This window comes from Falco punctatus (assembly GCF_963210335.1).
Source record: "Falco punctatus genome assembly, chromosome: 5".
Classification (NCBI taxonomy): Eukaryota; Metazoa; Chordata; class Aves; order Falconiformes; family Falconidae; genus Falco; species Falco punctatus.
The window spans coordinates 85,405,595-85,429,462 of NC_137584.1; the positions used below are offsets into that span (position 1 = coordinate 85,405,595).

General features: G+C 37.3%; 1 protein-coding gene across 1 annotated transcript in view; it reads left to right on the forward strand.

Moving 5' to 3' along the window:
* Positions 1-23,868, forward strand: part of WDR64 (WD repeat domain 64) — a 76,063-nt gene that overhangs the window by 15,178 nt on the left and 37,017 nt on the right. Inside the window, 10 exon segments of the mRNA XM_080388015.1 lie at positions 2,477-2,594; positions 3,888-4,076; positions 5,614-5,762; positions 5,764-5,883; positions 6,373-6,480; positions 6,482-6,502; positions 9,186-9,302; positions 10,292-10,407; positions 16,454-16,476; positions 16,480-16,657. Of these exon segments, the coding sequence (XP_080244141.1) occupies positions 2,477-2,594; positions 3,888-4,076; positions 5,614-5,762; positions 5,764-5,883; positions 6,373-6,480; positions 6,482-6,502; positions 9,186-9,302; positions 10,292-10,407; positions 16,454-16,476; positions 16,480-16,657 (1,139 nt within the window).

A 23,868-nucleotide genomic window follows, 5' to 3' on the forward strand; every position in this document is an offset into this window, starting at 1 on the left:
CTTTGGTGTAATTAGTGTAATTTAAGTAACTTCACTGGAATTATTAAAGACACGTTTAGTGCAATTTGTTTTAAGATGAGAATGATGCAGTTACATACATGAAAACACTTCTATTGGTGCCTATTCCAGGAAACCTGAATTCTTCTACACTGGATCTTTCCCTGACTGGCAGCACCTATTAAACTGGTGCAACAAATGCATTTTTTTCCACTTTTTCTGTTATATTATCAAATATGACTGTGCCTGTAAATGTAAAAGGAAAGAAGACAATAAATCTGGAGTATATTTTACTGAAGAGGATAAATCTGGAGTTTGTTTTACTGATTCTTGCTTTTTGCTGGCATATACAAAATGCACATCATGTGTTGAAACCTGATTGTTTTCAGATACTTTTTTAGACTGCCAATCACTAATTAGAAGTATTTATCTTCTATAAAGAGGAGAATCTTACAAGATAAATTCTGTACTGGGGAACCTTTTCCTCCTGTTGGAGTGTTCATTGCTTCTCTACCTATGTCTTTCTGCTTTCACTCAAAGTTCCTTGCACTTCGGATGCTGAGGAAAATCTGATTGTGTAAACCATATGGGGTTTTTTGTATGTTTATTAGACATAAGTTGATGTATGCAGCCTTGGTATAAATCTTGTAAAAAAAACAACTTCATATGAACATGCATTCTTATTTACTCTTCAAACCAAAAGTGTTTTTAATGCTTCTTAGGTTGTAATTTCTGTTAGTTTTTCTCTACTTTTTAGTGAAATAGTAACTTCATGATAATCATGTCTCTAAGCCAGGGGATGCTACAATACAGTGGCTAGGATGCTTCACTTTAAAAGAAAAGTCAAGCTCAATCTTACTTGGCTGGGTTTAAAATGTTTATTTAACTGCAAGCAGGCCTTGCCCTCGATGAATTAGAGGATAGAGTTGTTCCTATCTGGAGTAAAACCAGTCAGATCAGAAGGCATATATTATTGCAACATCTGTTTCCCTTTCACTGCTAATTCTTTAGGGGAGTAATAGCCCTCAACCCTATTGTGGACTGAAGCATTTTTCCTGAGAACATGTTAAGCCTTAAGGTAGCTTTACATAGCAGTGCATAGGTGCGTGTTCCTTGTTTCATTTGCATAGGGACTAACTGTTGCCAAATTCTTGTTTGACTGTCTGATTTTCTAGTCACAAATATTGTGACGAGAGAGACGCTGAAGCCCGTGCTCATACTCTGTTTGGTGGTTCAGCATCATTAGCTACATGGAGAGAATAGTGAGGGAGAAACTGATGTCCAGAATTGCCTAATAAGACTGGAACCAAAGATTGGTAGGAAGTAGAGAGCACTAAAGCCCTGTAGAGTGTAAGTATATAACTAACTTTGACGCCAATGTAATTAAGAAACTAACTACATTTTTAAAAGTTTAGTGGCTTAGTTGTGGAAAGTTAAATGTTTCTCACTTTTCCTGGGCGTGGAAGGTTCAACCTTATTTATCTGTGCATATGAAGAGCTAAAATAAATTGACTCCAGTGGCTATATCAGTTTTTCAAAGGGGCAAAGGGTCCCTGACATCTGTTTCTATCACCAGTGTGAAAGGCTCTGGCTTTTTCTCTTCAGTTACTCTATCATGTGGAAAGGGCTCTGACCTCAGCTGCAGGAAAAACTTGAAAGTCTGTGTCAAGTGCCAGCACCCAGTAAACACCAAGTGCATTTTTACCTGCAGGTAGACATGGGGTAAGAGGAAAAAGATAAGACTTCACAGAATGTCGAGGAGGTGACCTATAGGTGCTTTAGAAGGAAGCTTCAGGAAAGTAGACTTTGACAGTTGGCCTTGAGGCAGAGGTTAAAGGAAAATATTTGCTCTTTGAGACATTTAAAGAAACACATCTGGAAACTGTATCTCACTGCTGGACATGTGAACATAATTGTTCTAATATTTTGCTTAATTCCTTTGTTAGAATTAGTAAATTGTGCCCTGAGAGGAGAATATCCCCTGCCAGCCCAAATGACAACAGCTGTTTTCACTCTGTTCTAGGTTCTCGCAGCATTTGAATTTGACCTTCAGTATAGGAAAACAGAATAGCAGCCTTGAGCTAACATGCCTAAAACATTTAAGTATGATGAAGATGTTTCCCTTGAATTGCCAAGCTAATCTTTAGCGTTTCCCACTCATTCTTCCTTAACTGTTATCAGATACCTGCCTTTCTTCTGTCTTCCAAGATTATCCTCACAGGTTAACTGGGTTGTTTCTCCCAAATAGGTGAGAAATACTTTGTGTTCAGCTGGGACAATGTTTTAAGTTCTTTCATCAGGGCTTGTTTTATTGCCTAAAATTCAACTAGAGCACAGAAAGAAAGCAAAGGGACATCTGTCCTTTAGACTGTCTCTTTAAGCAGTTAAGTGCAAAGATTCTCCTTGGTGCTTGGTTTTGATCCTCCTTTTGCCTCTGTACCATGTCACTACATGTGATAGCCTGCAAAACCTTTCCAAGATGCAGCTTTGTTACTTTGGCTACATCATCAAGAGCCAGCACTACAAAGCAGTGGCTTAATCAGCAATGTAAAATGAACTGGGTTTACACCAGCTACTCGTTGTTATCTGACACTATTGTAAGGACCAAAAAACCCCATAGTTAACAAAGTCTTCCATAAGAATTACCAAGCAATCCATAAGGCCTCTGCAGGACTGATATTTTCTATGTGTTTATCGTAGAAAACAACACAAGGAATCCTTGCATATGTAATACCACTTGCCCACAGGCCATTAGGAATGAAAGAAGCTTTCTCCCACAATAGAGTGTTGACATCACTCTGGCAGGATTTTGGACCCTGTACACTAACCGCAAAATCAATATGGTGTATGACAACGGAAATAAAAGCAGAAGCACCAGCAGCTGCATTCAGTTCACTGTGGGTTTCATATTGTGCTTTTTGCTTCCTAACTCACTTCATGGATATAAACTGTTTCTTTAGCAACACAGGTCCCTGTTTTAGCTGTTTTTCAAGTACTTCCACTGGAGCTAGTTTTTTAAGAGGTTACAGGTAGGTACAGCTTACTTTAAGAACTGCAATAACAGCGTTGTTTAAGTCTGTGTCGAATGCTTGTGTGTCATATTAATCTACAAAAGAAAGCTGCTTCAGTCAGTGTTATTTTATAGATGTTCTGAATTATTTTAAAGTAATAGATGATTGTGCCATTGCAGACATAACAAATGGAGCAATTCCATTTCAAACCTCTGGTTTAGGAAGGCACATTACATTTTTTGGGAAAAAAATCAAACGGCTATTAATGTTTCAACAAAAAACAAAATTCTGGCTGTGTGGTAGCGAGTTTGAGTCTCTAATCTTACACTTTGCAAAATAAATTATTTTACATTAAGACCTGTATAATTGGAGGTATACATGAAAGATGGCTTAATATGGGCAGATGTATATCTTTGTAAATATTTGATCTACCTATTAGGAGAATTAAAATTATTTAACACAAATGACTTATTTTTACAAACATTCATTTCAGTAGGGCTTGTGCTATTATAGCTGAAATTTTGTCTGCCTTTAACTTTCTTTTCTTTCGAACTAAACTGTATCCAAGTACAAATTTAATCTGCTCTGCTGTGAATGTTTTAGCTGAAGTTTCCTCTGCTCAGAGTGTTTTATTCAGGGTGTAATTACAGTTCAACTAACAGTATATATGTATTGCATCCTCTCACGTGCAACATCTGTGCATCTGAGGCGAGTCCCTGATAACAGAGGCTGACCGTGACACCTCTACAACTTCATGTATGAGCTAGTCCTGGAGTTAGAACTCTCAGTGCTGTTAGCTGGGGCTGGACCTAGCAGCTGCTAGTGCAGTGTGTATGGGATTTTTATGAAGATGGTTTAAAATATTTACTTACATGACAGACATTTATATATTTACAGAGGCAATCCTTCTTTAGCTACCCTTTTTATTTTCATCAGGATACTGCTCAGATCACTGGGTGTGATTTCCTACTTCAGCCGAAATGTGTCATGGCCATAACTGAAAGGACAGTCATCATCTGGGACTATAAATCAAAAGGGAGTCAGGTATCTTGTTGGATCAGGCAATGCTAAAGCAGAAGCCTGAAAAAGATTAATCTTTGTTTTCCATATACATTCACATTCCTTTGATCTAACAGAATGAAGGCATTAACTTTTGTCTTTGTAAGAACTCAGTAAAACAGTGGAATTTAGACTAAAGGAGGAATAACCTTTCCACACCAAATGGGTTTATTAGTGTGTCTTAAAAACTTGGAAGAAAGAGGAAAATTTTGTACTATGTTGCAAACAAACCCCCAAAGAATTGATTTTCTAAGTATGTCTAATGCATATATGTGCATGTGTATATCTAATCGTGTGTGCATGTGGATATGTATATTTTGGAAGCTGTTAAGAATTAAGGGACAGGTTTACTGGGGAATTTAACATAGACCCCTTTGAGGTAACTTCTTGACTTAAAATATTTCTGCATATCCTGTATTTTGTTCTGGTCTTTTCAAGAGCCAAAGCATCTTGACGTTGCCAGTGTATGCCCAAACTGTTAAAGTTTTCTTGAATGCCTTATTACAAAATATAATTTATGTAAGGATTTCTGACCCATACCTGAACTTTTTCCTCCTGTTCCTGGGGCTCTTCTCAGCAACCGAGTTGACTGAGAAGATGAGAAGAAGCAAAGTAAATATTTTTAGGATAAGATCAAGTCTTAGGATTTTGTTGTTGTTGTTCTTGATATTAAAATTCCACTCCCCGAGTTCAGGCTGATCAATGGAACAATTTCTGCCAATTCAATTGTGGGAAGGAAGGCTCAAAATTTTATTCTCCACTCATTATTCCCCAGGTTTCCTCCAGTCTCTAGATCAGTGAGAGCTGAAAGTATCCTGTGACTAAATAGGAGCAGTTCTCTTTTAAGACCACAGAAATAATACAGAGACAGTTCTATATCTGGTGTTATGTCTCTTTAATGTTTTTGTGCTACATGGAAAACATTGAAGCAGTTAATTCCTATGGCATATGAACAGTTGCCAGTTTAGGTTGGCAAGGATGCTTTAATCAAATAACAGATGGAGTCAGGCAGTAGAACCAATAAGCAGCACAATGCAAATGACCCCAAATCTCATTCACAGGCCTTCTCAGTCTAGCAAAATACCACAATGGCTTGCAGCTGTATTCATTCCCACTGTCTCAATTCCTGAAAATTGAAACACCTGTCCCTATAAGTATACTTGGTACTCCCAGCCTGTATTAATAATTAGGACTGTGATATAATTTCCCTCTGTGTGTTACTGCTGCATTTTGAGGTTTGAATAAGGCTTTAATTTGTCTATTTCCTATTTTCTTCTAGACGGCATCTTATTTTTCAACATGAAACCACATACAGTCTTAGCAAATATACCATCCCACTTAGGACGGTGAAATCCTTCCTAAAATTTGTAATTCACATTTCCTCACTGAAATGGAAAAGGCTACCTATGAAATAAAGCCTCACTGAAACCCTTACAGTTTGCATGAACTCCATTTGATGATGTTCTTCCATGTATTTTAATACCAGGAAAAGGCTGTCACAGGGGGAGCTTGAAAAAAACAAAGAATTTATTGCAGATATAAGTAGATAAGCATGATATGTTCAGGCAACTTAAGGGCTTGCGTGCTATATCTAATAATCTACCATATTTCACAGAATAATTGCTTTATCAAGCCAATGGGAAATGGTCTGCTCTGTGTTTGCACAGTGACTACATCAGATCACCTGGCTGAGGATGGGAGATGATAAGGGTTATGTTCACCTGCTTACTGTGACCAGTGATCACCTTGGCTTGAAACAATGTGAAAGCAAAAAAGAATCACAACCACAGGTCTTGGACTCCAAAACTTTTAACATGTAAGTTGCTTATGGTAAGATGTCATCAGTCAAGCAATTATCTTCTTAATTTGGGTTTTCTCTGGACTAAATGGAGGACTAGCTTTTGTGTATAAATTAACTCCCCTATTTCCAAACTGGAGTCAAGTATGATTTGCTTGTTGTTTTGTGAAGGAAATGCCATCATTTCCAGTAGGAGATCTTACAACAGAGAGGCTGCAGAGTGAAATTCCAGGGAAGATTTCACAATTGCTGTTAATACAGTTTGACACAGAAACAGCTTTATTTTTCCCAATTAGATGGAAGCACATTTGCAACTGCAGAAGTGCATGATTCAACCCTTTTTACCTATGCTTGTTTCTGAGCTGGAAGAGTGGTTCTGTATCTGCCCTGGATATTAAATGTTAGCATTGGTTGTGTATAATCTCACTGACAAAACCCCCGTCAACCTATGGGCATATTACAGTAGATGCTAATATATCATAATAACATCTCAATTTATAGCCCTAGTCTTAAACACAAGCTACATGACTGTGTTATGAAAGTTAAGTATATTTCTGACCTAAATTGTTTTGGATCCTGCTCCTCAGACAGCATTCATTTATTTGTTTTGGGTGACAAAGCAACTAGAGGAAAACTTGTGAGTATATAACATCTGAAAAAACCAGACCTTCTGCTTTATAACTCTGCCATAAGATCAGTGCCTTGCAAGGTGCCATCCTGTTGTATCGAAGCTGTCTTTTCAATAAGCATTGCTAATACCAACAAAAATACAATTAAATACTTGAACATTTTTGTTAGCTTTTGATGTAGATAGGACTGTCCATGTATGTTCAATTACTCACAACCCTTAAAAATAAGGTATGTTGGCAGTGTAATCTGCTCCAGCTTCTCAGCAGGCAAATTTTACTTGGAAAATCAATTGCTTCTTTAAATGTATATCAGGTATCCATTTATTTTAAATTTACATCCACACAAAAATATATTCAACTAGGTTTCATTTACAGTTTCAGTTTCACGAGCTTAAACCAAAAAAACCAAATTATTCTGAGGTCTGCAAAATGGATTTACTGTGCAGTAGGAAAGAGCCTATGGGCCATCAGTACTATAGCTGATTCCAAGCCTTACTAGACTGTGATTTTGGAAGAGTTTATAGCCCAATTAAAAAATAATACAATAAATTTGATGTAAAAGGAACTATAAATAAAATAGAGCTAGAACTTTTCATTCAAATATCTCAAAGCATTGTAAACATTAGATCAACTTCACAGTTCCTCTGTAAGATACTTCCAGAGATTAATAGATTTTTAAAGCTAGTAGCGACAATTATGATAATCTGTTTTGTCTCTTGTATAACACAGGCCATAAATATTCACATACTAATTCTTGCATCAATCCAATAACTTTAGGTTTTATGAGTATACATGTGTGTTGTGGATGGGGAAAGTGAAATATGAAATAATTACAGCTTGTCCAAGGTCACATACTATGTCAGAAGAAAAGCTGAGAAATCCTGATTAATTTTGTTGGAAGTTTAGGAAAAATAGAATCAATTTAAGGAGAAAGAAAACAAAGACTGCAGAGCCAAAAGTATATTCAAAAGAGTATATACTACCACCATACACTGTTTGTAATTCAGAATGTTAACTGCAAATATCTTGTTAGGTCTTTTTCATTTAACACTGACTAGAATTGTGTCTCTAATCACAATAAATACATTTCTCTAAGCGATCTCATGCACTAGGCTAAATGAAATTATATTTAGACAACTGAAAAATTACACAGCTGTTAAAATGAAATAGCTTTAAAATAGCTATGGACCAAATCACTTCAAAATGCCCATTCCATAAATAATTATGGTTGAAATATGTGATTTATTCATGCTAACAAAATAAATTTCCCCAATTAACTTTGCAGCAAGCAATTGTTACTGTGCTTGATGAGGGATGCAATGTATCTTGCCTCCTACATGACTTAATTTGCTTTGTTGAATGAAAATTGTTGATGAGCAAGCAGTTACAATCTTTTATTGTAAAGTATCTAAAAAAGAGGGAGGTGCACATGGGATCACAGGGTGCTTCTGCTGCAAGGCCATGATATGAGCAGGACTTCACACTGCTGGAACCTTATTCACACTGATGTCAGAAGAGTATCAAAACCATTAAAGAGCCATTAGACAGTTGTAGAGAAGTATTAAATTTAAGAATTAAAGGAAAAAGATGAAAAATCCTGAGGAAATCTGTCAGTCACATTTGAATCAACTAGTTGCTGTTTTATACCATCAAGAGAATGAAGTCTCCTCTGTTAGAGCTCTGGAAAGAAAGCTTTGCTCCCTCTAAGTAACAGGGAGCAAACCGCCTTTTATTTACACCTGCCTAAAAAGAACAAGCTCTCTCAACATTCCCCAAAGTTTCTAGAATCCTTTGTCAAATTTACTGTCATCCCCAGTTATCATTTTCAATATTAATGGCTACTTTTTAGCCTGGAATAAATGAACTACCTACTTGTTTGGATTTCAAAGAAAAAAATTTAGGTGTGTACTTATTTAATTCTGTAGATTTTTTTACACTGACATGGCTTCCTGGGAGAGACAGGTGTTAGCCATGCTATTGCCAAATCACAAATTTAAGAAAATATTCACTTATTAGTAGCAATGTATGAAACATGGAGGGACAAGCAGAAGTTGCTCGAAGGATGGGTTTAGAAGGGTCACCAAGTCAGTTTCACTCTGTGAAATTCCTGTGCTTTAGCAATGAATACAATAGAAAAATTCAGTTGAATTTCAGAAACTTGCAGTCTCTTCATGTTGTTATACAATACAAACTAGTTAAAATAGAGACAATGCTTTCTACAATGTATTATATGTAAGCAGCAGAAAAGTAACTGCATTTTCTTTAAGCAAAAAAAAATTATAAGCTGCAATAGACCTCCATGTCCAACATTGGCAAAGGCATTTGGTTTGATACTTTTCCTCAGTGATTAACTGCTTTAAGCACACAGACATGTGTTAAGGCTTATTTTTGGCAACAGCTACAATTTTAGGATTGTCTTTGGAGTATGACTGATAAAGGATTCAGGTGTTCAAATCAGAGATTTATTACTTTAATGGAAAGTGCACCCTGTTCCTTTTTTATTGATGCTAGTGTCACTGTAAGTCTATGTAACTGTACGTCACTGTTATAAATCAATTTGCTTATAACAAGAGATTGTAGCCATTATGCAAAGAGCTATTCTATATACTACAAAAAAGTAAAGTGGAATGACTGTAGATGGTATTTCCCCTGTGTTTCTTACCCGATTAACTGTTTTATTAACGTTTACAGACCTGTAAAGGAATTTTTTGTCCCTAGAAGAGTCAATGCCTTCACATACTGTGGGAAAGCAAAAGCTGTTGTCACCGGGGTTAAGTACCAGGGGTTCTTCCAAGAGAGTGTTCTGTTGTGAATTTTCTCCCCCCCCCCCCCCCCCCCCCCCCCCTTAAATAAGACCAAACAAAGCTGAGTTAGTATCTTAAGCATATAGGTAATGAATTCTGTCCTAGATGAGAGGAATCAGAGGTCTTGCTTTTAATTGCTGGGAACCTTACTCTTAAAAGGTGTATTACTTGACAGGAACCTATCAAGGGCTTAGTCTGGGTTTGATTCAAGTAGTATCATGTTGTTTATATAATAAAACAGTTCAAACAGTATGTTAAACTACTCTAAGGCACCTTTCCAAGTCATGGTGGTGACTGTCTTGGCCAGATGGTACACTACTCCTTGCAGTATCAGCAAGGCTTCTATCCCTTCCTATTACTCTTTGGCCATCCTTTTCCACCTTAAGCAATCTCATTGGCCCATCTTAATACCTTCTGTTGCTCATCTCTCTGATCACATTTCCTCAAAGCTTTATTGTTCATTCTTTCTCCCAAAGCAGACTGCAGAAATAGCACTCTGACATCCATTTCTTCCCTGTTATCCAATAATTTTATGAGCCTTTCTATTGCAGTGGTCATATTTCATGCTGCAGAAATGTGGCTGGAATATTGCAGCAGTCTTGTTTGTATATTCTGACAGCGTGGTGCCCTGGAAGTGACATTGATGCTGCCTATCTCCAAGTCTTCAGTATGAGAGTCTCACTTAAAACTTTGTTAAAATTTGCAATAGCAAACATAGCAATTTTTATGTCTATATTTAACAAGGAAAAAAATGGCCAAGGATCTGCTGTCCAGTCTTGATAATATACAAGCCAGTAAAATAAATCAGGGCAGCGGGGAGATGTAGATGTGGGAAATAGTGCAATTCAAGCTGACTTGTAGCAGTTTACCAAAGGGAAAACTGTGACAGATATCAATATAGATATCAGACAGTTTATTGATTTTCTAGACACAAGATTTAAAGGGAAAGCAATAGGGCTATAGAAAGTTATCAGCAAAAATTCCGAATTTCAGCCTTGGAGGAGATCTTATTTACATTGATTACCTTGTCACAAAAAGTAGTCCAGATAGATTTACTGATGACAAAGCAGGAAGGCCCCATAAAACAGTGTGGTTAGTATTTCCTACAGGTAGAACTGGAGGATTTTACTGTAGTAATAAAACCAGAGTGAAGTGTCTGAATAGGACAGAAGGTCAATTACACATGAACTATAAAAGTTTCTCTTACACACCGAAAATTCTTCTTACAGAAATAACAGAGGAAGAGAAAAATCTGGATAAACTTCCTAAGAAATAATAGCTACAGTAGGGCAGACCAAAGCTCTGCTTAACCCACTGTCCCCTCATTGACACCGACCAGCAATAAATACTTACGGCAGAGTATAGAAGTAGGGCAATTATGCAGCAATACTTGCCCCAGGTACCTGTGTTCATTGAAATATCTGTTCTGCAGGTAACAAAGCATTAACTGCTCAATTTAACACTGCTAAAACCTCATGTTGCACTGGAATCTGCTCTATAGTTGATATAAGCCATGTTTGAGAAAGATTAGCTGACTATGGAAAAGAAGTGGGGGAAACCTACCACAGTCACTAAATCTATCAGAGAGTCTAAAAAGTGTATTTTCTATAGCTTAGCAAAGTGTCAATTAACAAGATATATCAGTGCTCTCCATAAAAATATCAGGAGAACAAAATTAGAGCAGTGATGTTCTGGAAGAGTCTTCTGAATAGTGGCAGTTGCAGAAAGAAATACCCTCCTCAGTTTAAAACGGAGCTTGAAATTTTTGAAAATGTTAGATTGCATATTTGTCTGATGGCTGGAGGCTAGACTTGAAATGCAGGACCTCCTATCCCATCTAAACAACTGCATAATCAGAATATTTTAGGAGATTAACTTCCTCAATACTGCATTTTAGTTTCTCTTGACTTTCACTGCACAAAAGTACAGAAAGTATGGGCAACATGACAAAAATTGAATAATATTGTATTCAAAGATGCTGTAATTATGATTTTGAAAAAGTGTAAGAATTGTACTTACTTCTAACAATCTTCTGATCTATTCCTGGATCATAAAATTTACATGCCCTTGAGCTGGAATCCTGTCTCGCTTGCTCACCCACCAGCCTTCATCTTGATGTTAACAAGCATCCTCCTGCCTCTCATCCTCATTCTCAGTCCTGTCGATTCCCTTGAATACAAAAGGAAATTATTCCTGACCTGGATTACTAACAGTCACAGGAGTAAGCAGGGATGCAAGGCCAAAGAAAGTCAGGGTGGGATCATCTCTTTCAATTTCACTGTGAAGTTTAGATTGACCAGGGGCTACTATGACGCTGCACCCAGAATTAAGAGAACTGCTGCAGCACTTGAGAGCTCCATCTATTAAAGTCTTTAAACTTTGAACTTTGTCATTCAGTACTCTATTAATAAAACACAGTGCTCACAATGGCACAGCAGTCAGACTAGAACACACTGTATTTGCCTCTATCTTGAAACCCATCTGACTCTTGTCTGCCTGAGAACAGTGTTGATGATCCAGTTAGTGAAAGAATTAAACTGTTTAACATAGGCTGGTCTTCTTGATTAGGAAGCCTGCCATTTTACCTGTAATATACCCTAAAAATCAAAGGCCAGAGCAGGGGAAAAAAAAAAAAAAATCAGGAATCATAATACATAGGTTTCTTGGTGACATGCAAATATTTGCAAAAGCTATGTTTATATGTCATGTTCAGTAATTAAAAGAAATATCCAGCCTTTGATAACAGGATAACTTCTAAAGTATTCAGTGGGGATAAACATGCTATCCACTTTACTAAGCCCTAACCTATTGTTATTTAGCTGGATATTTACAGCACAAATGGTATGCTAAATACTACACTGGGAAGTGGACAAATTAAAAGAAGTCATGTTTTAACACCTTTAGTCTTCCATCATTTATTTAGTTGTATTTGAACATGCTCATCAGTTTTCCAGTACTGTGATGCAACCTAATTTTGCCTTCCAGATATTTGATAATTATATTAATGGATTAAAAAATAATAAACCTGGTACAAAGTTCATTTTTCATGCTAAAAGCTAGACTTCAACCACTAAAATGATAAGAGCTTCATAGTGGCCTAAGATATGGAGCCCACAGTAGTTTAGAATAACTTTTCTGTTTAGCATTTTACATTATTATGTTGAATTATAAGCAATAGGGTTTTCTTCTTATTCTGTATCCATTTCAATTCCAACTATGTCTTAATCAGCAACTTGGGGAACAGCTACAATTAAGATCAAGTTATGTATGTGTATAAAAGCTGGAGATTATCAGTTTTAAATGATATATCTACTTCTAACCCCATTAGTTCTTCAAATCCAGATATTGTTCTCCTGTAAGTAATAAAGTAGAAGAAAAACTATTACTGATTTCTAAATCCAGCAGCAGCTTAAGACTGATAAAAGCCCTCTGTGCTTGCTCAGTATCCTTTATGTTTTCCTGGCATGAGCAAACATGGCAACATGTTCTTTTTCTTTTACTGGCACTATACATTGTTATTGAAATTTTCAGGCATTCCCAGGAATCCTAGTTATAGAAGTCACATCCCAGGACTCTACTAATACTAGCCCTCAGAAGCACAGCAGAATCTTTTCTATGATGCAGTCTAAATTTAAGAACACATGAAGACAGACAAGGCAGCAAAGTAAAAAGAAAGAGACATCGGTCACTATGATGAACAGATGAACTTGTGTTAGTTTGCCAGATGTCTAACTGTTCTGAAGAAGTTTTGCAGGCATATTAACCCAAGATTATTTAAAAGGCAGGCTTAAAGGAATGATAAATTGTTTTAGAGAATAAGGGTGCCTCAGCACTCTCAAAACTAGCCAGCTGCAACAAGACTTTCACCATCCAATATGAGGTTGGCTTCAATAAGCAGCTCCCACACCTTGCCCTGGCACAGCCACCAATCCCCCACAAGGTTTCACAAGTTCATCTACTGTCTGTGCTGTTTCTTCATCTTCAGACCAGTCTACCCTGCTTCTTGCCTCTGCTGCATCCAAAGTCTCCCTTCTCCAGTCAACCTCTCCTCATCCAGGCTCCCTGCTTCTCCTAGGAGCCCACTCCTACCTCTGGGGTGCTCTCTCTGTTTCTTCTAGGTCTCTCTTCATCCAGTCCATCTCCCCCCTGCCCCTTAGGGCTATTTAACTACTCAGCAGGACCCAGCCACAGCTGCACCTTATCCACATCAGCCAACCCACCGCCCCTGAAGCCAGCCCACAGCTGTATATTATCAATGTTAATTAACTCAGCTTCATTCCTCTACATAAGGGATCCTTCTGTGTGAGAGGAGCAATATAGAAACCAGGGGTTATGTTTTTTTGTTTCTAGTTTATCAAAGAATGCTAAGCTAAGCCTAGCATTTTTCCATTCAAAAATGCTGTTGTGCTCAAGGAGGTTTCAACACCACTGAAATGCAGGCATCTCAGCAGGTTTGTAATATCACACAAACTGCAAAACTGTGTAAGCAGGGGAGGTACTTTGACAAAGCATCACATGTTCAAAGACGGTATTGGAATCCATAACATCCGAGCTAGAATAAAGCTGTGGTCATAGAATCTGACTCTTAAAAAGAACCCTAAACATGCTTTCAGAATTATTCGTCTTGGTAGAGAGAACATGGAATTGAGCCCATTATTATTCAAACCATTGATTTCACAGACTCTTAAAAATTTTCTCTCAAATTTCTAGACAGATAATTCATCTTATTCAAGCTTGTCTTGCATGTGTTTAGTACCCCTGCCTTCTGTGTCAGGATTCTGAATCCCAGAGGCATATTTGGAGCACAGAGAGAATAAATGTTCCAGCCAATGTTCCAGTGAAGCAGTAAATGTTAGAGCCAATCTGGTGTTAGTCCAGAAAGAGCAAGCATGTCTTCTATAACCAAATCCACCATTATCTCCGCATCAGTAAAAGGATGAAACTAATTCACTATTTCTCATGGGAAGCAAACGGTATTTTTAATATAGGGAAAGGTTTTCTTTCCTAATGACATTTGTTCCTCCTGTTAATATCTTAAGTAAATAACATGAATTAGTGATTCTATTCTTAAAAGAAACTCTCTGTGCCGCAATTGAAGGGCACTATCCTCCTCTTCATTTGTCTGCCATCACCTCAGGAATATAAAGAACAGGGCAATTAGAAAGAGTAAGAAAGAACCTGTTCCTCAAAAGTGCAGCAAGTAGGTAGGATGAGTTGGGCAGATACTGCCAACAACTTCTACCTAGTTCACCATTGTGTTAAGACATGACATTTTCCATTTGGTGCTGCTAAGGGGCATGTTGTTGAAGCAGTGTCTATTCCCTCTGACATTATAACTGATCTCACCAGTCTTACTGGAGTCTTCTGTCTGCCATTTTTTGTGTCCTTCTGTCAACCTCATGGAAGGTCTGCAAGCTGAGTTTTACTCCCATGGTCTTATTTTTCGGTAACATATACTGGCCTGATGACAAGGTTTCTGCTAACCTGCCAGGCATGTCTGTGATGGCCTAAGGCAACATCTGAGGAAGTGAGCACGGGCCTGCTGTGTTCTGCTCCCCAATTCAAAGAGGCTTTGCAAACCACTTGTGCAATTACAGCCCTTGTACGATACCTCCTCCCACAGTTACAGCACAGACAGCTAATCTCTAGGGCAGTTTTGCCTGAAAGTCACTGAATAACTGAAGTTACTGCCAGTCAGCTACTTATCCATGGCTCCCCTTTTCTGTGCAGAAGTTATCCGTCCACTCTGCCGGTATAACTGTTTGCATGGTTGCATTCTCAATCACACTTGTGAAATGAGTAAGACATAAACCAAAATTACTTTCTGTTGTAGCTGTTTTAAGAGCAGATCCTTCCTCCAGCGAGCCTCTCTCATTTAGAGAGAAGCTACATAAACAGTGGAACCAATTTAACTGAGAGGGCAATAACGTTTAATGGAGGAAAAGGGAGATGGGGTGCTCCTAGATGAATCACATATTGCTGTATTAAGAAGGAAAGGACTAGATTTCTGGAGACAGAGAGAGAGAGAGGGAAGGAGGGACTGACCAATGACCATCAGCTGAACAACCTTAAGGAAGATCCCTGGAGAGCAGACAGTTTTCTTTGCTAACAAATCTGAACTGAGCATTGTAGCCTTGAGGTTGAGTGAATGTCCTCCTGAGGCATGTACTTCCCAGTCAATGTTTTTTTGGCTTTATGCACTTCGCTTTAAGCTGAGAGAAAACTAAAATTCAAACTGAAGTCTAGGTGTAATGGGCTGTTTTGTATATTGTGTGTCAAAATAGTGTTCAGCTAACTGCATACTATTCATACAATTGCACTGTTTGCCAGGAATTGAAAGCTAACATATAAGTTAATTAATGTCAAATTTAAACTGGGCTCATGTTCTCTTAAACTCCTGTGAAAAATATGAAATATTTCAGTGCATTAGGTACAGCTGTGTTTACATCAGTATGTAAACCCAGTTTGCTAATACATTCTTAACATCTTTCTGTTTTGAAATATTTATGGAAACTACTACAAAAATTGTCCCCAAAAAATCACCTATAATGCAGTCAAGGATTATTTCCTAAATTGTAGGTACACTTAATGTTTGAAAATACAAATAAATATGAAAGGCCTAATTCTATTTTACTTCAAGACACAAAATCACTCGACAGCACTTACTGTTTCTTAACTGCCCTCAACTTTCCTGCCTGTTCCCCTTCCTGTTCTGCATGCCCACCCTCTTGTACAGAGACAGTCATCCCTTCATTTCCTGGCTAAGTAGACCCAAAAATTGTTTTGACATTTTTCTAGATTAGGTCTTTGAAACAAAAAAACCCCTGAGCCCCAGCTCTATTTCTAATAAAGTGTTCTGCTCCTATGGGACTAGCACAGGTAGTCACATCCAGTGTCCTTGACATTGCCCAAGCAAAATAAAAAGACTTCAAAAGGCGAATCAGTTATGTACTTTTAATACAAGTTAGGGGATAAGCAATGAAAACATAAGCTGGAATCCAGCCCTTGGAATAAAAAATTCACATCCTTATGTGGGAGTTGCCTATATGCGGAAAGCAGAGACTTATCAACACTAAGCTTTCCATTAGGAAGCTTATTTGTAATACCAGTGACTATTCAGTCGTTCTGACTACTTTTTTTTCCTTTTGCTTTCAGGTCATGACAAACTCCTTCATTTGTGACATCCTGCTATAAATAGTAGGCCTACAGAGGAGCTATCAGGACACCAATATAGTGTTGTGGACATTGTGACAAATAGAAAAGATCAACATGTTACAAGTCTCTCCTCTGCAAAAGTAAAACACTTTTCTAACTACATGGAAATCAATGCTTTAAATGCAAGTAGGAATCCGGTTTTGAGTGAGTACCTCTGATAGTGTCTAGTCCTAATCTTATCGCTTCTCAGTTTGTTTATTTTAATAAAAAGGTGGAGTTTATCTTAAAATTTTCAAATTATTTTACATTGAGAAGCAAGAATAGAATGGAACTATTTGACATACTTTCTTTCTAAATGTGACAAAAGAATACTTACAATAGTAGATATTAACATTCCAGTAACTTCCATATTACTTTGGCAACTGCCAGAATTATACCATTACCTGTACCTGAATGCTTCATTCAGTAGCGATCACCTGCAAAAACTTCCTACAGCTTCATTTATCCTTCTCTCTGCCTGTCTGCCTACTAAATCCATAGGTGGAATTTTTCTTAAACTAGTGACTTTATATATCATGTTCAAATATTGACCTATTTCTGAATAATGTCTTTTACAAAGCTTACTGATCCAAAACTTTGTCCATGAACAGGATACTATCAAAATCAATACTAAAACTTCTTCAACCAAATACTGCAAGATTCTGCTGGAAATGGATGGGTTTCTTTTAAGTTATTGGTGGAATCATGGCATAAGTGGTTTATCTCATTTGTAAAAATGACACTGTTCAGGAAGGAATAAAAACTAAAAATATGTGCAAAAGTAAATGAGAAGGCCCTGAAGGAGTATTATGAATGGCTATGGAGCTCTTTCAAGAGTGTTCTTATGCGATATTTTCAATATTCAGCAGTATCCAATATTTTCATTAAAATTTACAATGATGGAATAGAGAGCATACATACTAAATTAGCTAGTTGCCCCAAACTGGTTAAGGCTGCAGGCCCTGAGCAGAAATATTAGAGCTCAGAATGGTCATTAAAATTGAAGGTATGTTCTGTGAAAAATAGCTCCTATAAAGCAATAAGGACTTAATATAGTTAGTGTACTAAGATACCCATTTATCTCAAAGGTTTCCACCTTTTTGTTGTGTTATGTAGGAAAGAGTATTGAGCTATTTATTCTGTCCATGCTGCTCCTCTGCCATAGCTGTTTACCACTGCTCATTGAGGTGCCAGGAAAATTACACGTTTTCATGTCATTAACCCTATTCTTTAAATAACCCACACCCTCTAAAAGTACTACTAGCTGAAAATAAGTCATCAGAAATCTCCCATCTTCACATAATTCTGAAGCCATAACCATTCCCCCTTCCTCACTTCTATAAATCTGTACATGTGTGTTCTATAGACAGCTCTGTACGTTGCTACAGGCATACCATTATTGCTGAATTAAGGAGGGTTTTGACAGATAGCCTGCAAGCTATACATGTAGGAAAAATGGAATAAAACATAAGACATGTCTTAAGGGAAGTGAGTGTACACAAATATATTTATAGAAAAGCAACTAAGTATGAAGTCCCTAGGGCAGTTAATGACCAGAAGATCTCTTTAGGTCCCTTCTGGATCTTTCTGTGATTCAATACAATGACTCAGAGGGAAGCAAAATCTGTTTTACAAGTCTCCAAGTATGTGGACACCTGATCTTAACTAGAAGTAGCCAATGACATCAGTAAGATCACTCATGCCTGAAAATGAACACGTTTTAATTAAAAGCTATATGTCTTTAAACAGCAATGTGAGTTATATAACAGAAATTACACTTTAAAAAAAAAAAAAAAAAAAAGATAGATAAATTCCTAGACTTTCAAAAGTCAGGTAAGTCTTGCAGTATTAGCTGAAAACTGTGTCCAAAAAAAAAGGGATCCCTTACAGAGAAATCTAAAGGACTTTATAAATAAAGTGACGATCACTCTGTGCCTCAGAGAATCTACAATCAGTAGCTGATATGTGATATACACGATAGCAGAGGAAGCTCAGCTGTAAGAGGATTGCTTCCAACACAGTTAAAGCACATTTGTGTTTGTATATACAAGAACCAGGTATTATACAAAAGTGTGCAACTTCCCAGGGAAATTTTAATGTTATGTCAAATACATAATTTGTTTCCACCTAAAAAACAAAGACCAATTTGCTTTCCAATCTGCCTAGCATAAGAAAAACCAAAATAGTTTTCACTGTTTTCATCTTTTAGTGACTGTGATATAGGAGGTTGCTAAAGCAAAACGAGGAGAGCCTATATATCTCCACTGAAAAGAAGTTAGAGATGGCAATGATCTCATGGAAGCACTGCAACCAAGGGAAACAAAATGTCTTTATATTCAACAGATTTTGCATTAGCTATTTGACGGAATAGCAGAACCAGGGAAAAGCTTAGCAAAATTAAATTAATACTTTTTCTGGTCATTCCTAAAATTAAATTTAACGTAAAACATGTCAGATATTCATATTAAAATAAAAACTTTGTTATCATGCCATTTGTCAGCTAAAAATACAGAACAAGGTGAAAAGTAGAGACTACTCTTTTTTTAAATAAGATTTGTAATTGTTATATTACCACATTTGAAGGCTCCGACTGACTTTATACTTTACACCTATATTTCTTGAACATTTCTTTAAACTTTTCTTAACATACTGTAAAGACATTTTAATGCTATATACGTTGTAAAGCTTCAAAACAGCATCATAAAGGTAAACCTAGGTCTAATGCACTAGAGAAATATTGTCCTCTGATGACAGAAACTGAAAGAATGTTGTAGTATTTCTCCTGTCACTGTTGGGTTAAACACTATGTTTCTTAATTCTCACCAGGCATAGATGGTCCTTATTTTCTGATGTAAGTGGCTGTAGTGAGAAAGTTATAGTTTCACATGGTGGACCATCGTTACTTCTGTCAGGGAACCAGAGGAAGTTCAAGAAAGATGGGAAATTTTTATACATCATAGAAGAAGAACACAAAAAACCTTATGTGTCACAGTAGATAAACTTCTCACTACTTTTAGCTGTTCTTTGAAGGACTTAAGAAGCAGGTGGTAGACAGATGATTTACTGAAATTTCACTACATTTGCTCTGTACTCACGAGACCTGGCCTTGGCATGAGCCATTGCTGTATTTTGTGGAATAATATGCATGTTAGAATTAAGAAACTATTTTGTATCTGTCCTTCTCTACAACACTTCTCTTCTAAGCAGACACGTGCTGATGATGTTCGGTTCTGTGGACTCAGTGGATCCTGTGGGCATCCCACATCTTTTCTGCTGCAAGCAGAGACTTTAATTGCTACAGAGATAGATTATGTCTTTCTGTTAAAATAAATTCTAAAAATGTTTTAAGATTAGGGTGATATGTTAACTGTCTTTGCCTTTGTTACTGGCGCAAGGATCAGACAATGGGAAGGGCTTGACAGTGGGAATAGGGGATATTCCTGTGAAATATATTTAGGAACTTTTTAGAGAAAAAAATTTCCCAAACCGTTTTCTTGTTTAAGTTAGATTGCATATATTGCACTTCTGGCTTTCGCTCCCTAGAATTGTAACATGTAATTTCCTATGATCTGTTACATATTACTTTATGAAGAACAAGAGTTAGTGTTGGACAGATGGCTTTTAAGATATTATGTGAGCTACATTTGTGAGGACTAATACCCATGGAGGTAGAAAGCTAGAAAGTATATTCTTCCTGACTGTGTTTAAGAAAATCAAGTTGTCAATCTTTTGATACATTTTGTACATAATATTAACTTTCTGTATTAACAAAATGTAAAAATGTTTTAAAACAAGCATTCAAATAAAAAATTTTACTACCTTGCTTTGTGCTCATTTGACTCCAAAGGACTTTTAAGACTGAAAAGACATACACAGTTGTACTCACAAGAATATCACCACAGCCTATATATAATTTATTTATACTGCAGAATTCAAAAGTAAAGGATCACATTGCCTTTTGGTTTCAGATCTGTGCTGCAGCAAAGGTTTGCAGCCTGAAGAAGTAACAGCTGAGTTAGGGCATTCCAAAACTCTGGTGAATGGATTTAAAGGTACCACAAATGTTACACATCTTTTACAAAAGTACTAGGGGATTCAGTTGATGGTATTAACCTTAATCCCATGATATAAAGCATTAATGTATACTTTAGTTTATACAGAAATCTAAAAATGAACGAAACCTACACCATGGTTTCACAGCACTGGTGCAAAAAATTAGAAATCACAGGGGGTTTGTATTACAGTGGAAGATGATATACAAGATTATTAGCTCTAACAGTTTTAGCATCCAGAGCATGGAAAACAAAGAGTGGAGCCCAGGCGAAGGGGAGGGAGGTCAGAGTGTTAAGGAAGTATCAAAAGAAACATCTCGTGTGACACAATGGCCAAGGTCCAAAACAGATGTCTGTATGAAGAGAACAGCATGGTCACGCAGACCCGAAATCAAAAACTAAACCTCCATAAAGGAAAAGGTTTCTCTGTGTTTCTGAAGTGCAAGTGTTCCTCAGAACCAGTAAATTACTTGTAACTGCATGCTAGATTAAAGGCAATATTGCAGTTATGCAAGAAATGTAGGAAAGTATACATACATAAAAACTGTTTTGAATTGTGCCCATTTTTAAGACCTTCTCTTTAACCGTATGTCAAAAATTGTAAATAGAAATAAGTGAAAGATTTTTAAGAAAGGGTCAGTTTTAGGCACTGAAGGAGATTGTCCCAGTGCCGTGACTCAAATGAAGCAGTGCATTGTTGCCTCTTTCTTTTAAGGCCTTCTAGCATATGTTCTATCTGCACTGTGTGCAAACAATTGGTTTGATCATTGCCAATACTTCAGGTGTCTTCTGTGGCTGCATTTTTGCTTCTGAAATCTTCTTTTAATTTCATTTCCATGAGTTAGTCTTCTTCTTATGAAATAGAACTACGCAACTGTTTAAGCTTTTTGATCTGTGATGACTCGCAACAGTAAAAAAAAAATAGAAAGAAGGAAAGAAAAAAATATCTGATTGTCTGGAAGTCCAGTTCTGGAATATGCCAAGGATCAAGCAGACCTACAGAATAATTGTTTTATTCAGGTTATTTTTGAGATGCATGTGCTTTTTTTTGAGGACTGTTCTGCTTGCGTTTCATGTGTTGCTGGATGGTCTGACTGGATTTCAGTTGACCTCTTCTGACGCTGCCCAAGTCTGTTCACATGACTTCACCTTGTGAGTTAGGCGTTTCCAAAATTACAGAATACTCAGCAGGTCACTTGTGTCTACAGAGAAGTCCCATGTGTGTGTGGTAGGGGGAGGATGGAGGGGGGGACAGAGAGAGCGAGGAGAAAGGTGGAACAGAGCTGTGAAAGGGCTGGGTCTGATGGGTTTAGGCAGGCCTTGGTAAATGCAGATCTCCAGCATAAAGAGGCTTACCATCTCAGACAATCTACTTTAAAAACCCACTTTTCTAAGTAGAAGACTAATCTCTATGTGCACTGAACCCATGCTCAGTCCCACTGAAAGTTACACAAGCTGAAAGCCCCTGATTCTGTAAATTAGTAACGACATAAACAAAGATTAAAAATACCGCAGAAACTGCATGAGGCACATTCATTCAGCAGAGTACAGTTTAACCTTTATTTATTACGCTAAATGTGCAACCCACCTCCTGAATGAACAGGAGAATCTGACTGACAATTGTTTTAACATAGGCCTTGCTACACTGTGTGTTGCCATTGAATTGCTGAAAAGGAAATGTGAGGCGTATGTGGATTATTTTCTTTAAATTAGATTTTTATGCACTGCAGTCTTTATTATGATAGCTCATAACTTCAGGCTGTCTAACCTGCGAATTTCAAGAACTCTGTCCAGCTCTCTCATTCTGGTGCAAAACCTGGCTGCATCCCTACTTGGTGTTAGTGTAAGGACCAATGTGCACACCATTCTCTTGCACCTTAAATCCCAGCATGTAATCTCCACTGAAATGGACCCAGGCATGAACAAAACAGCGATTCACAGCACTGTTGGTCCAGGTTGCCATCCAGATTATCAGGGAGCAAGGACTCTGGAATGAACTGCGTCACACTATTGCTTCGGAGTACTATACAGTTCGAATATAATGGTAAAATCTACAGGTACCATTGGGGCACTTGATCTGAGTACTCTGGTCAAAGTTAGTTCTAGGGATTGTGCTCTCAGCACTGCCTGCTGTAAAACAAAAATAATCGGACACTCACATATTTGAAATCAATTAATCTTGTTTCTGTCAGTCCCCCTGTATATAAGGTAATCTTAAAGGAAATCATTGTTTGTCTGGTGCTGTAAACTAAGTATAAAAATCAGAATTACAGCTGTACTATTATAAAATTAATCTGGATGATATTGGTATAGCTATTCTTCAGGAAACAAACAACAAGATCACTTTGGCCATCCTTCATTCTTAATCAGTCAAAATGGTGTTATGCAATCTAATGCATAGGCAGCTGGAGGTAGGTCTGGATCTTTCTACAGTCTCTTCTAAAAGGAGAGCTGGTGGCAAAATCTGGCATGTATATGCGTGGCTTCTTGGTTTGCAAGGAGGAAAATAGTCACTGCCAGTGCTGAATTAGACACCAGCTCTCAAACCTTTCTAGAATCATGAGTTGATGTAAAATGATCATCAGTCAAACACATCCAGGGAAAGAAAAATAGGATCAAGGGTTTGGCTTATTCTTCCCTAGATCAGTTCTTCTTGTCAGCATGGGAAACATCTGCTGCCTGAGCAGTGCTGTCTTCTTGCAGCACTTTGGGGGTTTTTGTGGTAGACCTCAACAGATCTGCAGAGGGAGCGCACTCACCTGCGTGTTCAAAATGTGTACCATATTTGGTGACAGACAAGCCCAGGACATATTGCACCAAAACTTGGAACTTGTGTGAATTGTTTTGAGCAAATTGTTTCTTTGTTTACACTGGGGCATCTGGGACAGTGTGCAATGCAGTTTTCTGGAAAACACTGAAGAAATCTTCTCCGATATTTATTTTAAGTGAAAACAGATTGCCCTGAGCCAGTAATAGCAAAACAAATATTATTATGGCAACAATTGAGAAACTATTTTGGAATCTGAATTCAAATGATAGTTCCATTTAAGAAAATCAAGATTCCTTAAACTAGTCTAGCACATAAGCACTTTGTTTGCACCAATACTATAAAGATTTTTTGGTGGAACAAATTATTGGCAGGCTGCTGTCAGGCAGCTATTTAAAAATGATGTATATATTGAATCCTTTTATCACAGAAGTTAAACTTACTTTCTTGGTTTTATAATGTAAGAATATCTACAAATTAGGCACAAATTAGGCAAAGCCGTAGATTTGTAAATGGTTTCTATATGCCCTTTCGTCATTTGAATTAGTATTTCCATA